Source organism: Ostrinia furnacalis, unplaced genomic scaffold, assembly GCF_004193835.3.
Source record: "Ostrinia furnacalis isolate ACB-3 unplaced genomic scaffold, ASM419383v2 OfSCF1159, whole genome shotgun sequence".
Taxonomy (NCBI): domain Eukaryota; kingdom Metazoa; phylum Arthropoda; class Insecta; order Lepidoptera; family Crambidae; genus Ostrinia; species Ostrinia furnacalis.
Genome location: NW_021131398.1, coordinates 157837 through 173329, shown reverse-complemented (window position 1 = coordinate 173329; position 15493 = coordinate 157837). Strand labels below are relative to the sequence as shown.

At 39.5% G+C, this 15493-nt stretch overlaps 2 protein-coding genes and 1 non-coding gene across 3 annotated transcripts; all 3 read left to right on the top strand.

Moving 5' to 3' along the window:
* The first annotated feature begins 3514 nt into the window (after positions 1-3514).
* On the top strand, positions 3515-9878 carry LOC114351499 (trypsin-1-like). The gene is made up of 5 exons (XM_028302743.1): positions 3515-3581; positions 3973-4357; positions 4865-5120; positions 8709-8858; positions 9723-9878. The coding sequence occupies exons 1-5, from the start codon at positions 3515-3517 to the stop codon at positions 9876-9878; spliced, it is 1014 nt and encodes a 337-aa protein (XP_028158544.1).
* A 616-nt stretch (positions 9879-10494) lies between these two features.
* Positions 10495-10566, top strand: TRNAC-GCA (transfer RNA cysteine (anticodon GCA)). Its single transcript has one exon. It is a non-coding gene; the product is annotated as a tRNA-Cys (tRNA).
* Positions 10567-10992: 426 nt separating this feature from the next.
* Positions 10993-15095, top strand: LOC114351498 (trypsin-7-like). The gene is made up of 5 exons (XM_028302742.1): positions 10993-11054; positions 11683-11799; positions 12358-12595; positions 14281-14424; positions 14943-15095. The coding sequence occupies exons 1-5, from the start codon at positions 10993-10995 to the stop codon at positions 15093-15095; spliced, it is 714 nt and encodes a 237-aa protein (XP_028158543.1).
* The last annotated feature ends 398 nt before the right edge of the window (positions 15096-15493 follow it).

The following is a 15493-nucleotide window of genomic DNA, read 5'->3' as shown; positions in this document are numbered from 1 at the left end:
TTCAAAGTGTCATCGAAAAATTTTGTATGAAAAATTAAACAGCGCCCCCTATATTATAGCCCCCTATATTATAGCCGCCCTAGGGGGCGCTGTTTAATTTTTCATACAAAATTTTTCGATGACACTTTGAATACGCAACGAAACGAACTCGAAAGTTTTTCGTACTAGAGGTACTGTACCATGTACAGATACGTGCTACTAGATATCCACTTACGTCCAGCGCGTAGACTAACTTAGATGTCAAGGCGATGACGACGTCGTAGCATATATTTAAAAAAAAACACTGTTTTGGGATTCCCTATTAATATGAAGTCCCAGTATAATATACTCAACATCAAATAAACCGCACCTTCCGCGACGCGAACTTTAACGATTTTCTTCTGACACAATCATAGTGCCCCAACAATATTGGTGTTATTTGAAAGCCCAATAAATATCCTTAAAGAAAAACACATTTAATTTCTTAATAAATGATTAACATATACCATAAATGTGACTTGAAAAAATACCTCACTTTGGGCCCACCTATGGGATCAATTAGACCAATTTTTGTTGTTATAAAACCAAATAATGATTTCACGTGTCCTCTTTAACAGATGGATAGCGATTAATCCCAACTTAACAGTTTTATAGCCATAAAAGTTGACGCAAGCGTAACTACCTATTTTTTGAAGAAGTGACTCTGGATCCTTCTAAAGACACATTTCTGGGGTAAAAAGTGTAAAAACCTTTCCTTTAATGAAATGAAGGTTAGAACTAGGCTTTTAAATGGTGCCAATATTGGTAGGAAGTGGGGATGCATACGTTTGAAAATGCTTGTCGCGGGTGGTGCGATTTATTTGATGCCGAGTGTATTTCCAAATGCATAGACAAACTATTGCTTTAGAATAATAATGGGACCGTGAAGAAATAGCAACTTGGCACTAATTAATACCTACGCATATTCAATATTCATAAACGATGCTTGCTTAAGTGAAGCTGCAAATCAAACGTCCAGCGTTGAATAGAGCTCTGTAATTGGTTCACGTGTCACCCTATGCGTCCACGTGCACTGTGAGACCTCATAGTAATGATTGTGAATACGGGCGCTAGATATTAGAGAGATTTAAGTCTTAATAACTAAGGATGCAAGGACTTCAAACTGATAATCATCTATTATCACACAGTTACGAAGGGCATCGGACATGGTCACGTCAAATAGGGCTATGGGTTCGATTCTAGCCGGAGATAGGTAGATAAGATGACAAGTTATAAGTAGGTATACGGTGTCATGTTTATTTCTGATGAACATAGGCGGTACGAAGTTCGCCGGCTCAGCTAGTATAAAAAATAGTTTTGCAGTTTAGCTATGATTTCCAATAAGACAGTCTTCTTTAATGTCAATAATGTATTTAATTTAGTTTTATAAGATTTTTTATGCCCATTCATGAAACAATCTTTTTACCAAATATTATTAAAACTAGCGGCCGCCCGCGACTTCGTACGCGTGGATCCCGTTTACCCCCTTACGGGTGGAGTTTCGTAAAATCCTTTCTTAGCGGATGCCTACGTCATAACATCTACCTGCATGCCAAATTTCAGCCCGATCCGTCCAGTGGTTTGGGCTGTGCGTTGATAGATGACTAAATCAGTCAGTCAGTCAGTCATTGCAGTCAGTACCTTTGAGTTATATTAAGTACTAGCGGCATTCATTCCATATTTTATTTCCCATAAATGATTTACCTTTTATGCTTGTTTCGCGGTTTACCTATAATTTCCAATAAGACAAGGTCAGTGTGACTTTACGAATACCTATAGATGTCAATAATGTATTTAGTTAATTTAGTCTTATAAGATTTTTGTTATTAATTCATAAAAAAAATCTTACTAATTATAATCGTTTTTTAAATACTCTTCTGAATTCAGTAGAATAATTACTAATTAGTCTACAACTACATAAGTACCTAATATAAATATAAATGAATTAAATAACATACCTGGGAGAAGCTGGATGCGGGCAGCGCAGGAGGTGGAAATACTTGATGAGGCCTTGTCCAGCAGTGAACACCTTTAACAAAGAATAAACGAGGTCCATAAGGTGTAAATACAGTAATGTCTGCCTTCTGTGGGATTTGAACCTGCCAACAGCTGACACTGTATAGTTGCTGTGTAGGCGAGTGTGCTTTACTTGTGTGGTGGCTCGCTACTGCTCGTTTTTCAAAAGTTTTGACGGACATTACACTATCGTTATGTGCGTGTACAGTGTACACACACAAGTAAATATCACTCGCCTTCGTGAGTTGCAAGAACTTTAACTACATCGAGTAGTCGGGCATGCAGACGCGGGAGATTCTTACTGACTGTTGTTGGTATCTAAAGGTAGAGGTCGCTACTCTCCATACATATTAAATTTTATAACTGAAATAATACACAAATAATTTAAGACGGATAATTTAAATAAAATGATACGTAAATAAATAATATTTCAGTAGCACCAATTTCTTGTTACTTAATATGACGCACGATATTTAGTAAGGTTCTTCTATTCGGCACTAGATGTCGCTATCAGTATGTGACAAAACAAACAGTTTACAAGAAGTATAATGAAGGAAATAAATAAATGTCTATTTATTTAACGATAATTATTTTGATTAATGTAATTAATAGAATATTTTACTATATTATTTTAAAAATATTTATGTGTAGTTCCTAAATACTACGCTAGAGGTAGCACCATGTTTACCCATTGTATTAATAGGTGGCAGCACTGCATACTTGCTACGAAACAATTTAATTGCTGGTAATCTCTAATCTAAATTAAATTATTACATAGAGATACCATTACTTTAAGCCGTGTGGTGACGGCAGAGTAGAATACATTTGTCACCAACCCCTACTCTTCCCGCGGGTGTCGTAAGAGGCGACTTAGGGACTACACATCAAACAGAGAATGGGCAGCAGCGCTCTCTGAAAAACATCAATCTTTTAAACTGCGATCTCCAACCCGCCTGCCAAGCGTGGAGATTATGGCAAAACCCTCCACTATAGTGGAGGAGGCTCATAGTCCAGCAGTGGACTGTAAAGGGCTGTTGATGACCATAACTTTATCCTTATTTATTTTTGATATTTTTTGCTTTGATTTTAATGGAAATTTTGTGAGCAATAACGACGCCCCCTATTGGCTTTATTTTGAACTGCGCCTTAGAATGTGACTTCTTTGATAAATAATTTGAATTTAATAATTATCTTAAATTCTGTTAATGTAGTAGTTATATTTATTAATTTGTTCATTCAAGTCAAAGTTGTAAACATTATTTTGACGTAATAGTGTTGCAGAAACTCCACGTGTCAAAGTCAAAATGTAATTAAAATCGACAAAATATTGCACACCGTTGCAAATACGCAATTTCACGACTTATTAACTTCTTAATCAAAACATTCACTCGCAAATTGAACTTAGACAGTTTTCGATGCTTGCCGGGATGTGTGTTTAAAAAGTATTTTTTCAAATCGACTGTCCATTTTGTAAACTAAAATGTTTTTCCAGTTTGTACTCGTGGTTCTAGTCGTGGCTTATAATGTGGATGTAGCACAGACTGAATGTATGTAATTGATTTTTTAAATTAATCCTAATATTTTCCACTTCGTGGAAAGACGATTTTATAAAGTTAGCAAGAAAGCTTGATGCTGGCCGCTACCGACCGGGCGATGTGGAAGTCTTTGGGGGAGGCCTATGTTCAGTAGTGGACGTCCTGTGGTTGAAATGATGTCCCCTCCGTGGACAGACGACCTCATAAAGATAGCAAGAAGGCGCTGGATGGCCGCTACCAATTGGTCAATTTGGGGGAGGCTCATATTTAGCAATGGACGTCCTGCCGCTGAAATGATGTCAACTCGTGGACAAACGCGATAAAGCGATAAAACGTGATAAAGATAGCATGTTTGTCAATGATCCTAAATTGACTGTGTATAGAAGATTTTCTATTGTTACAGCTTACGACCTAATAATAATCCCGGTACCAAAAGCATCAAAGCATCCGACGCGATCGAAAAAGATAATCGAAGTAAAACTACCCACGTTGATCCGGTACAGCCAATCCCAACACAGGAAGGGGCAAAACAAGCTTGACATCGAACAATACGAAGAGCCCACAGAGCTCCCTGACATTGACAACTTTCAGTACAAAGAAAGAGATGGATATAGAGGCTCAGATAGTACTTTTCATGGATATGACATGTATAGCAACTATGGTGAGGATAAAATTGTGGGAGGTTTTGAAGTGGACATAAATTTGTATCCGTATCATGTGGCTTATGGCACTAACTGTGGTGGAGCTATCATAGACAAGAAGTGGGTCATCACTGCGGGGCATTGTGGGTAAGAGAAGATTTAAAATAGAGTCACTAGTAGATGCAGGCCACTAGGTACCAACAGATCATGAAATCATTGGGGAGGGCCTGTGAAGGCTGATATGATGATAATGATGAAGAAAGTCACTAGCTCATTGGTTCTAAAAAGGTTGGCATGGAGGCTAATGTTCTACAAAAGCACTGCTCTGTCTGTCCTCTGTGTAAGGCCGATAATGAAATTGAAAATTGTATTTTTTACTTCAAGATTTATCTTTTGTATTCAGACCTTCATCGTCTTTGGGTTTCTTTTAATTTATACATTAATTACTGGCAATTATTAGTATCTACCGAGTATTTTCTTGCATCGATAATATTAGGCCCAAAAAGATCACATTTTGATCAGTAGTACAATCCCTCAACTAACTGTTTCGGGTTTTTAGTTTCAGCCATTATTTTCTGTGATCTTTTACTTTTGCTGAATTCCCTAAATAAAAAAATGAACCCATCACAAAATAATCTCAAACTTATTTCAAAGCAAGAAGCCGTACATTAGAGTGGGGTCCAAATACCTCAACCAGGGCAGGAAGGTGGACATCAAGAACTACCATGTGCACCCAACATGGAGTGCCAGCAATAAGGAGCACCCCTTCGATTATGACTTTCAACTCCTGGAGCTGAAGGAGCCTCTGAAGTTTGATGAGAACATACAGCCAGTGAAGATCGCGCATATCGAGGATATGGTCATTGGAAAGGTTGTGACGGTGACTGGGTGGGGCAATACGGAGGAAAACGTAAGTTTTGTTCATTTTAGTCTTTAAAAGAATGGAGATAGAGTCCACGTCTTGTTATTCAGCTAGACCTTCTGCCTCTCACACTCAAGAAAACATATTTGGTAGTAGGCTTGAAGTCAGTGAGCTAGACTTTGAAGCCCAAATTGGATTAACCCGGTAATTATAGTCAATATTGACGCCTGGGACTGAAGCCATATTGGTGATTGGTTATTTTCTGTAATCATACTTAGTTTGGACAAAATAGGTTCAGGGTCTACATTTTGTAAAGCAGCAGATTCCGTGCTCTCGACATCATCTCAAGACAAGAAAGAATCTACTACTTAATCTTATTAGTTACTTCTCAAGGCATCGATGGTCTTATTATGATGACATCAGGGCTACTAAAGGCTTCTCCTGCCCTCTATTCCCTTTAATTTTAATGATGAAGTTAAGTTTACCCATAAAGGTGACGTATAATGTATAATTGAATGATCAAACGAACTTACCAAGTGAAGTTCGATCTAAATTATCCTGTTTTCGCCGAAGAGATTTAAGTTACCATGTAGTAGTACCCCTGTACGACAACCCAATCCGCACACAATATTCAGCGTAGTAGTAGTAAAAAACAAAAGAGCGGGCAACCCCACCCCTACCACGCTGTGGGCTCGGTGTCCGAGCGGTCTCATTATATTTAGAGAAGAGATGACATTGACGTTTACCTCCAGGGAAGAAGATATAGAAATCTTCGGGTTGGGAGGGACCTTAAATCTCTTCGGCGAAAACAGGATAATTTAGATCGAACTTCACTTGGTAAGTTCGTTTGATCATTCAATTAAAATGACCGAATATAAAGTGGTTGCTGGTTAATATCTCGTATTAACTCGCTAGAGCAGAAAATGGCTACTGGGTAACATCTCGCATTACCTCGGAGCAAAAAATGGCTACTGGTTAACATCGCGCGTTAACTTGGAGCTAAAAATGGGTCAAAGTTACGCGTCGTGTCACAACGCTTATAATAAAAATGTACGAGCACTTGCACAAAATAGTTGTTAAAACCAACCTTGTGTTGGGTCTAATTCTCGTCACTACACTGCACAACTTAAAATAATTACGTTTTTTGTCGGTAAAAACGTCCTGGTGACGTCACTTAAGCATTTTTCTTATACTGCGTGCGGTCGTTGCGCGTGCGCACAAAGGAATGAGACCGCTCGGACACCGAGCCCACAGCGTGGTAGGGGTGGGGTTGCCCGCTCTTTTGTTTTTTACTACTACTACGCTGAATATTGTGTGCGGATTGGGTTGTCGTACAGGGGTACTACTACATGGTAAAATAAATCTCGGAGGCGAAAGCAGGATAATACAAATTCCTGGCCACATTTTCTACATTTAACAGAAATGCCAATCGCTAGCGACCCATGGAGGCACACTCACAACAGAAATATGGGAACAGTGGTTTCACTTCTTTTGATTTTTTTCTACTTTAATAAAGGTCGCGGGAAGTACCTGGATGCGGGCGGCGCAGGACTGATCGTCGTGGAAATCCTTGGGGAGGCCTTTGTCCAGCAGTGGACGTACTTTTTTATTCTGCATCGCTTGTGACATCATGGGATGAGACAAAATAATGCATTGATATGATTTGTAAAGTGTCAGCCCATTTTTAATGCAGACGCAAAAGATGGTGAAGCCCAGACCAATCATACTGTAATTATTAAGATTTTATTTATGTAAAAGGAAGACAAAGAAAAATCAAGAGCTATGAGGATTTTTAAACAGACATGGATGAGATTTTGTTATACTTAGTAAAGCAGTACGTGGCAGTTTGTGGCATATCGAGCTAGATCTTGAGTTTTAGGTGTTTCTATTAACCGAGTTTTCTTTACTTATAGTTAAGCTGTACGTGGTAACATGAGGCAACCAAGCTAGAGTTATGGTGTCTACATTAGGCAAAAATAAATAATAAAATACTGACATAGCCCGCAGAATCGCTAAAACAAGTGGCAGTGGGCGGGGCACATAGCTCGTAGAGCTGATGGCCGCTGGGGCAGGAAAGTTCTTGAGTGGCGACCACGAGCCGGAAGACGTAGCGTGGGCAGGCCTCCTACTAGGTGGACTGACGATCTGGTGAAGGTCGCGGGAGGTGCTTGGATGCGAGCGGCGCAGGACCGGCCTTTGTGGAAATCCTAGCCTTTGTCCAGCAGTGAACGTCTTTCGGCTGAAACGAGAAATAATAAAATAACTATTGGGCTTGCTGGCACCATTTGTATTGTGCTAAAGGTTAATATCAGCGCACGCGCGGGAGGCGGAACCAATGTGTTTTTAATTTACAATCTTGTTTTTGCCAGCGTTCTCCTCCTCAGCCAATTGGTCACATTAATGTTTGTTTAATAATCGATGATGATATTAAATATGCGCACATGTTTTTAAGACTGCAATAACACATTTTGTGTAGGTACTTACCTAAAAAGATCTTTGGTCTGAAATTTTAAAAGTGCACAAGACATGTAAAGTAATATTAAACGAGACATTATTTTTAAGATAGGCCATTTTATTTGAGGCACAGTCACAAAATGCGTTTAAAGTTGTTGGAAATCCTGATAGAAAATAGAATAGGACCACTAATTCTTCCAGTTGATGTCGCAAAAAGCGACTAATTAGGAAAACCGAACTTCTTATCCCCAGCCTGTCTGGCCTGTGAGGGGAGTGTAGGCCAAATCCTCCATTTGCCTTTGGTAAATTAGAAAGGGCAGCGTAAGACGTCCACTCACAAGATGGACCGACGACCTCATAAGCAAGCAATAAAGCGTCCATAATAAATATATTAAAGTTTTTCAAACCCATACATAATGCTGTACTATTAACATACTTCTAAGAACATTGTTACTAACCCTACTAACATAGTCTCTAAGATCAAATTGTTACCAGAATAACCAAAGTATGGACTGAATTGTCTGAAGGGTAGCAGGATGGCGTAAGGCCGCTACCAACCGGTCAATATAGATCATTGGGGGAGGCCTATGTTCCGCAGTGGACGTCCTATAGCTGAAAATATGAAACTAGAAGAGAGTTGTGCCCCTTTAAGCTTTAACCACACCAACGCGTGCAGATCGCCATCGCCGGTGCGATCATAGATAGATAGATAAATGGTTTATTTGCAAAAACACATTGACACACAAGAAGCAAAAAGTAAGATTAATAAACACAGGAGTAGCAGAAAAGATATAGTACATTACAAAGAGTAAGAAAGAAAATCCTGCGCCCTAAGGTATAAGTGTGCCGCAGCGATGCAAAAAAGCAAAGAGCTCAGTGTAGACACTGCTCTAAAATGAGCAGAACACTGATTTTCAGCTTTTGCTTGAAAAAAAAAAGAAGAAAGACGCACAAGAATGGTAGAGAATATGGTGGTGAAAATGTTGTACTATTTTAAACCTACATAAATATCAAACCTACATAGGCCAATGACTGGTCGCGCGACCCATGACAGTCCACGCGACCTGTCATTGGCATAGGCCTGTGATCGCGCTGTGATCGCGCCGGCGATGGCGATATGCTCGCTATGGTGTGGTTGAAGCATTAGTGGAGACTAAATGACCTGATAATCTTCCATTACAGGGTCCATACTCAAACGTGCTAAGAGCGGTGCGGGTGCCCATCATCTCTAAGGAACACTGCCAGAATGTGCCTTTCCCCTATTTCAGGGGAGGACTCACAGCAAGGATGTTCTGCGCAGGATTCTCAGAAGGAAAGAAGGATGCTTGTCAGGTAGGTATTTGATGTCAATTTTGAAGACAGCAAAAAGGGAATAAAGCAACTTTTCAGAGTTCAAATATGTAACTGAACTTAAATTTTTGTGGCAAAATAGCAATTATAACATGTATGCATAAGGTACAAAAGTGTATAGCAGTTACGAGTAGCTTGATGTGGTGTCATAGAATTGGCAAACTTAAGTGGCTGTAGGAGGGACACGTATCTCGTAGAACTGATGGCCGTTGGGCCAGAAAAAATCTCGAGTACAGTCAAATGGTTCGTGACACCCAAAATGGCTAAAAAGTTGATAGATAACACAATCTTATTCCAATGAGGGCTATCGTTTTAGCGCTCACTGTAATGTCCTGTCACTTGCTAGTAGCGAGGACAGTGACGCCAACTGGTGAGCGCGAAAGTGGTAGGAGGACTATCGTATTTGCACTCATCAAGATTGCGCCACTGTAGAGTAAGGTCCTGTCAATCGCCAGGGGTGCCAACTGTTAAGTATAAAAACGATAGTCCTCATTGTAACGAAGACGTGTTGCGAACTTATTAACTACTTTGTGTAACGAACTATTTGACGCTGACTGAATTGCCAAACTTAAGCGGCTGTCGATGGAGCACATATCTCGTAGAAGTGATGGCCGTTGGGCCAGAAAAAAACTTCGAGTACAACGGACTGTAGCAGACCTTCACTCAAATTCAAATAATTTTATTGCATATCATATCATGGGTAAGGGTTCACAGTCACTTCTTCATTCGGTGGACCAACGATCTTGCAAGGGTCAGAGTAAGCATCTAACACTAAACTGGCCATTGTGCAAATCCCTGAGGGAGGTTTTTGTCTTTTGGCTTGACGAATTCATGGGTTTTTTCCAGGGTGACTCTGGAGGTCCAGCGGTGTCCTACGACCGGATCCTGGGCATGGTGTCCTTCGGCTACGGCTGCGCCACTCCTGGCTCCTACGGCGTCTACAGCAAGATCGCCAAAGTACGATCCTGGATCGAACAGACTACTGGCATCAAGTTCGATTAGCACATCAAAGAGATTTGGAATAGTCTGGTGTTTTATTTATCTTCACCTACCTTCAAAAATGCGTTGACCTTCTTTAATAAAATATTGATGATTGTTAAACATAATAATAGGCCATATAAGGTGAGTGACAGCAAGTAAAGTAAAAAAAATACGACTTCTGTGGCAAAAAAAAATATTCTTAAATATTTACGACAAAAACTTGTAGCTGGTTTTTATAGCTCTATATATTTTCTAGCTCCATTTAAAATATCTTTGAATAAGCACTAGACAATAGATTATAAACATTTAATAACCTTTTTTTTTTCAAAAACAGAACATTGTGATAGGTACAGAAACCACTAAGACAAAAAAATAAATATTCATGCACACAAAATAATCATTTATTTAGGTATTAATACAAATATTGTGTGGGGATCGAACCTGCGACCTCTGACAAAACAGACTGTCGCAAATCACTAAGCTAGGAAACATTTCAAATTAGGTATATTGTACTTGAATGTTTCAATGAAAAAATCCTTTAAAAAACAAACTTGTAACAAAAACGCCTGACCAAAAAAGAAAAAGCTAACGCCCACGCACGTCTAAGCCGTTCACTAATTTCGTGCGGCTCGTCATCGGGGATATAGCTCAGTGGTAGAGCATTCGACTGCAGATCGAGAGGTCCCCGGTTCAAACCCGGGTGTCCCCTAGGGTTAAGGACTGTCCTTGACCTTTCAATTTTTTTTTTCATTTTAAAAAACATAATTAAGCAAGCTTGCATTTTTTGTATGGTGGTCTAAATATATTTTTGATTAAATGATCTGATGATGATGAGTGACGGTGCTTTGGTGTGTGGTGTAGAAGATGATAAAAATGATAAAATTATAATGCCTTTAGAAGACTTTTTGCACCATTTTTAAACATTTAGTTTCTTTTTTTTAAAAGAATATTTGTAATTTGTTATTACAAAAATTACTAATAGTCCCGTTAGCCCCTCGTACTAAGCTAAGTTTTTTTTAAACGCAATGATCTTGTTGAAACAGTTTTTTACTAGTTCACGTTACAATTTCTAGTAACCTTACGATATCCACTCTTTTTGTATTATTTATAGTAATAAAATGTACTTTTATTTTCCATGGCGATAACTCGCTTCTGGTGCATATTCGAACTGATTTCACAACAATACGTTGTTCATGGGTTAGTAAAGTGATTTTGTCATCGTGTTCTAAAAAATACAGTTTTTTAAAAGCAAAGGTGCATAAAGGCGCTGGATGTAGGCCGCTACCAACCAGCATATCTGGAAATTATTGAAAGCAAGAAAAATATTTATTTGGTACTAAATGATACACATCGACATTAAAAAGGCCTATTGGGGAGGCCTATATTCAGCAGCGGACGTCCAGTGGATGAGATGGTGAGGTTGATATTTTTTCCTACTTTCTTTATACGAGCTGCAATTACCTACTTAGATGGAATTTAATCAATCAATCATCATCATCATCATTTCAGCCACAGGACGTCCACTGCTAAACATAGGCCTCCCCCAATGACTTCCACATCGCACGGTAGGTAGCGGCCGGCATCCAGCGCTTTCCTGCTACCTTGTCAGGTCGTCGGTCCAATTTTCCCAATGTTTGTATTCAATAACGTTTGGAAAAAGGTCGATTGTTAGGCATTGCTAATGTATGAAAGAATATTTCTTATTGTGACGGAGTACCGTCACACCCAAAGTGAAGCCACAGCACAGCTCCGACACTACTGTCGACCTTTAGACTGTGTATTAATGTAGTTTTTAAAATAGTTATTATTTATTCGTTACTATCAGAATACTAGGAGGCCATAGAATCAGGATAGAGGACGCTCCGTTCCAGGTGAACTACGGAGACATCTGCGGGGGGGTGATGATCCATGCAGTGTGGGCGATGACGTCAGCACACTGTGGGTAAATGCCATTTTTACATCATCACCAGTTCATTTAGTCTTTTTTATCCACAACGAGAAAGCTCTTGGCCTGCATCTCACCTGATGGAAAGTGATGATCAGGCCGAAGGTGGAAGCGAGCTTCAGCTAGAGTCCTAAACTACAGATGGACTGGCTATCTTACCTCCAACTGCCTGCAACACAATAATGCTGTTAACATTGTTGTTATGGCGAAAGACTTGGGTAATATGGTGGTAGCTAGTCAAGTGAACTTAGAACAACAAGCCCTAAAACCCGCACACAATGGCCCAATCAAGAGGCTAAGAGAGGGATTCGATTGCTCAGCAAAACTAACTAACTAAGCCCTACCACCACGATCCTGGCAATAAAAGATGTGCAGTGGCGGGAAAGAGAGGAATAAAATTGGTCTCGTAGAGAAACACGACCCTTTCCAATTTACTATTTACTGTGACATTATAATACTGAGACGTGTAAGAACAATATTCTTACATGCAGGCAGGTGTTGAATTTTAATACAGTTTTATGTAAAAAAGAAAAACAATTACTTCACCTTTTTCAGTACAGAAGAAAACTACATCAGGGTTGGCAGCAGACATCGTTTCAATGGATTAAAAATCAAGATTCTCTCCCACCAAAGTCATCCAAACTTCAAGCAGAATCACGAGTACGACTACGACGTTCAGTTGCTGAGATTGTATGGAAATGTTAACTTTAATAGGAAAGTCAAAGCTATAGATATTGGAAGTGAACATGGTAGACATATTTTGGTGGCGGGATGGGGGTATCCGAGGGAAAAAGTAAGTTTTTACCAAGGTTAATTATTATTAAAGTATCTGGGGGCACGGCAGTGCCCCCGCCAAGTCGAGCGCGAAGCAGACACTGCCGTACCATCCTTTACTGGAACCATTTCGCCGCATTTTCAGGCCCCTATTTGAGAACCTCTGGATAAGACCAGAACGCAGAAATTTTCGTTATCTAGTAAGCTATAATCACATACTTTAAATCCAAAATTTCAAGTCTGTAGGTCATTGAGTTCCGAAGTTAAGCGAAAGCAAAGTTTCGCATTTACGACACTCACTCACTCACTCACTCACTGATGATCATCAAAATAGAACTAGTACTTCCCATTAACTCAGAGGGCTGAAATTTGGTACAGAGTTAGGGTTTAATGGCCACATAAAGGGAAAACTATAAAAACTAGGAAAATCGAAGATCTGGAGTAACCACATTCATAATCAATACTACTCCGGCCCCGTGGTGTTCGCCTGTATCGCTCACCGCTAGATGGCGCTAGCACTAGCAAGCGGTGTCCAGATTTTTTTCCTTTCTAGAGAAAGTCGTCGATTAAGTTGAATGTTGTGTAATTTGCATTTCGTTGATTTCGTTTATTATACTGTAAGGTTCGCTTAGGTTATGTTATAATTAAAAACAATCTGATTCGTTGTCCATTTTAAAGGTCGTTGAGTTTATTTGTGTTTAATATCGTAAAAAAATGTTGATAAACGACGACGTTAAATAATTTTGCCACGTTCCACAAAAAGAAGTGAAATCCCACCAAAAACATTCTGTAAAAAACTAGCCAAGTCTCGATGGAGCTGCTTGTTTATCTCTAAAAAGTAATGAAATCTAGACAAAGTCGTGCCAAGTCTATGGTTCCTTACTGCGATTTCTTTATTATTATAGTTAATGTTGTGTGACTTGGCCGTTGAACAATCTTTATTAAGATAATCATACATTATAAATACGCAGCTTTACTGAACCTACAATTGACTGGTTATTGTTGAATCAACGTTTTCCAAGTGGCAATTTTCCATCGTCAGTGGGTAGCGGTTCAGGCAACTGATTGGTGCAATGGTGTCATGGAGCACCTGGTTTTGTCACCCTTCAACGGCCAAGTCACACAACATTAACTATAATAATAAAGAAATCGCAGTAAGGAACCATAGACTTGGCACGACTTTGTCTAGATTTCATTACTTTTTAGAGATAAACAAGCAGCTCCATCGAGACTTGGCTAGTTTTTTACAGAATGTTTTTGGTGGGATGTTACTTACACCAAGGCTCAGTTGGTAGCCCAGTAAAGGGGGAAAGGGAGGATGAAGGGGGAGAGAGAAAAACTCTTGACTTTAATGATGTAGCTTCGATGATCAGATGAGACACATAATGTAGAGTTAAATCACCTTAATACGAGTATACTTATCTGTTCCTAATTATTTTTATCTACTTATAGCGAAGAAGATAATGAGTAATATAAGTAATTTTCGATCTGTATCTAAGATTAAAAAATATTATAATCGCTAAATTAATATCGGATATTATGAAATGATTGATAGAAATCGTAAATCATATTGATCATTGAATAATAGAAATCGTAAGGTATTTTTTGGTAAATAGAGAACTTCTGCAGTGGAGACTAAATGAACTGATGATGATGAGTATGGTAAAAGAGGCCTATTTATTAATTTCTTTTCTTTATTTTTAGTCAGACTACACAGACGTCTTACACCAAGTCAAGCTCTACCGAGTGCAAATGAGCAGGTGTCAGAAGGTGGACAAGAAGTGGTACAACCACACCCTGACTGCTAGGATGTTCTGCGCTGGAGGGATGGGCAGGGATGCTTGTCAGGTAAAAGATTTTATTCTATACGGCGGTCACAGGCACATCAACACAGTCAAGATATTTACACACAATATTTATATGAAAATCCAGGCCTCTTCAAGAGGAGAGTGATTAGTCAAGCATCTACATTACATGGTAAGTATTTACCATCTCACTTAACATCAGGTGTGTGTAGTGTGATTGCAGTCTAATAACTGATTTGTGCTGCATAAAAAGTAGTGAATACTCTTTTTTAACCACAACGGGGAAGCAAGGGCCTGCATTTAGCTTGATGGAAAATGAGGATTGGCTGAAGATGGAAACGAGCTTCTCCCGGAATCATCAAGTATAAAGAAACTGCCCGTCTTACCTCTAAGAAGGCGCTGGATGCAGGCCGCTACCATCCGAGCATTATGGAAATCATTGGGGGAGCGGAGGCCTATGTTCAGCAGTGGACGTCCCATGGCTGAATTGATGATGAATTTGGCGCAAACCGTGGGCAAAAGTTATGCCTGCTTAACCATAGACTCAATTCTGTCCTCCAGGGAGACAGTGGAGGAGCAGCAGTGTCTCGGGGCCGGGTGGTGGGAATCTCGTCCTTCGGCTATGGCTGCGGCCGGTACAATATTCCAGGCGTTTATATCAATATATCGGAAGAAAATATACGGGAATGGATTAGAGGGTATACAGGAGTTTAAGGGTCATAGCATCAACCTGGAAAAGGATCGCAACCGTTTGAAATCAAGGCGGTCAGTATTCTTTGTGCGAAACTCCAAAACTGTAACGCACACTTATCTGCATCGTAACTTAACACAATAAATCACGTAAAAATTAAAGAATTACCAATATTCGTAGAGACGATTCCTTATTTTATGTTAATATAAATTAAAAAAATCACTAACCAGGGTTTGCTCGAGCGCCACCACCACCACCAAACACTTTAAAACACTTCACAAACTTTCCTCGAGACGTCCGTTCGCGGCGGAAGTTGAATAGCGACTGACTGTCCGGTGCTCGAACTACAATAAAGTGAACGATCGAGTGAGTAATAGAACTAGAATGAGTGAATGAATTGACGGAACGAGTTGCCGGATCT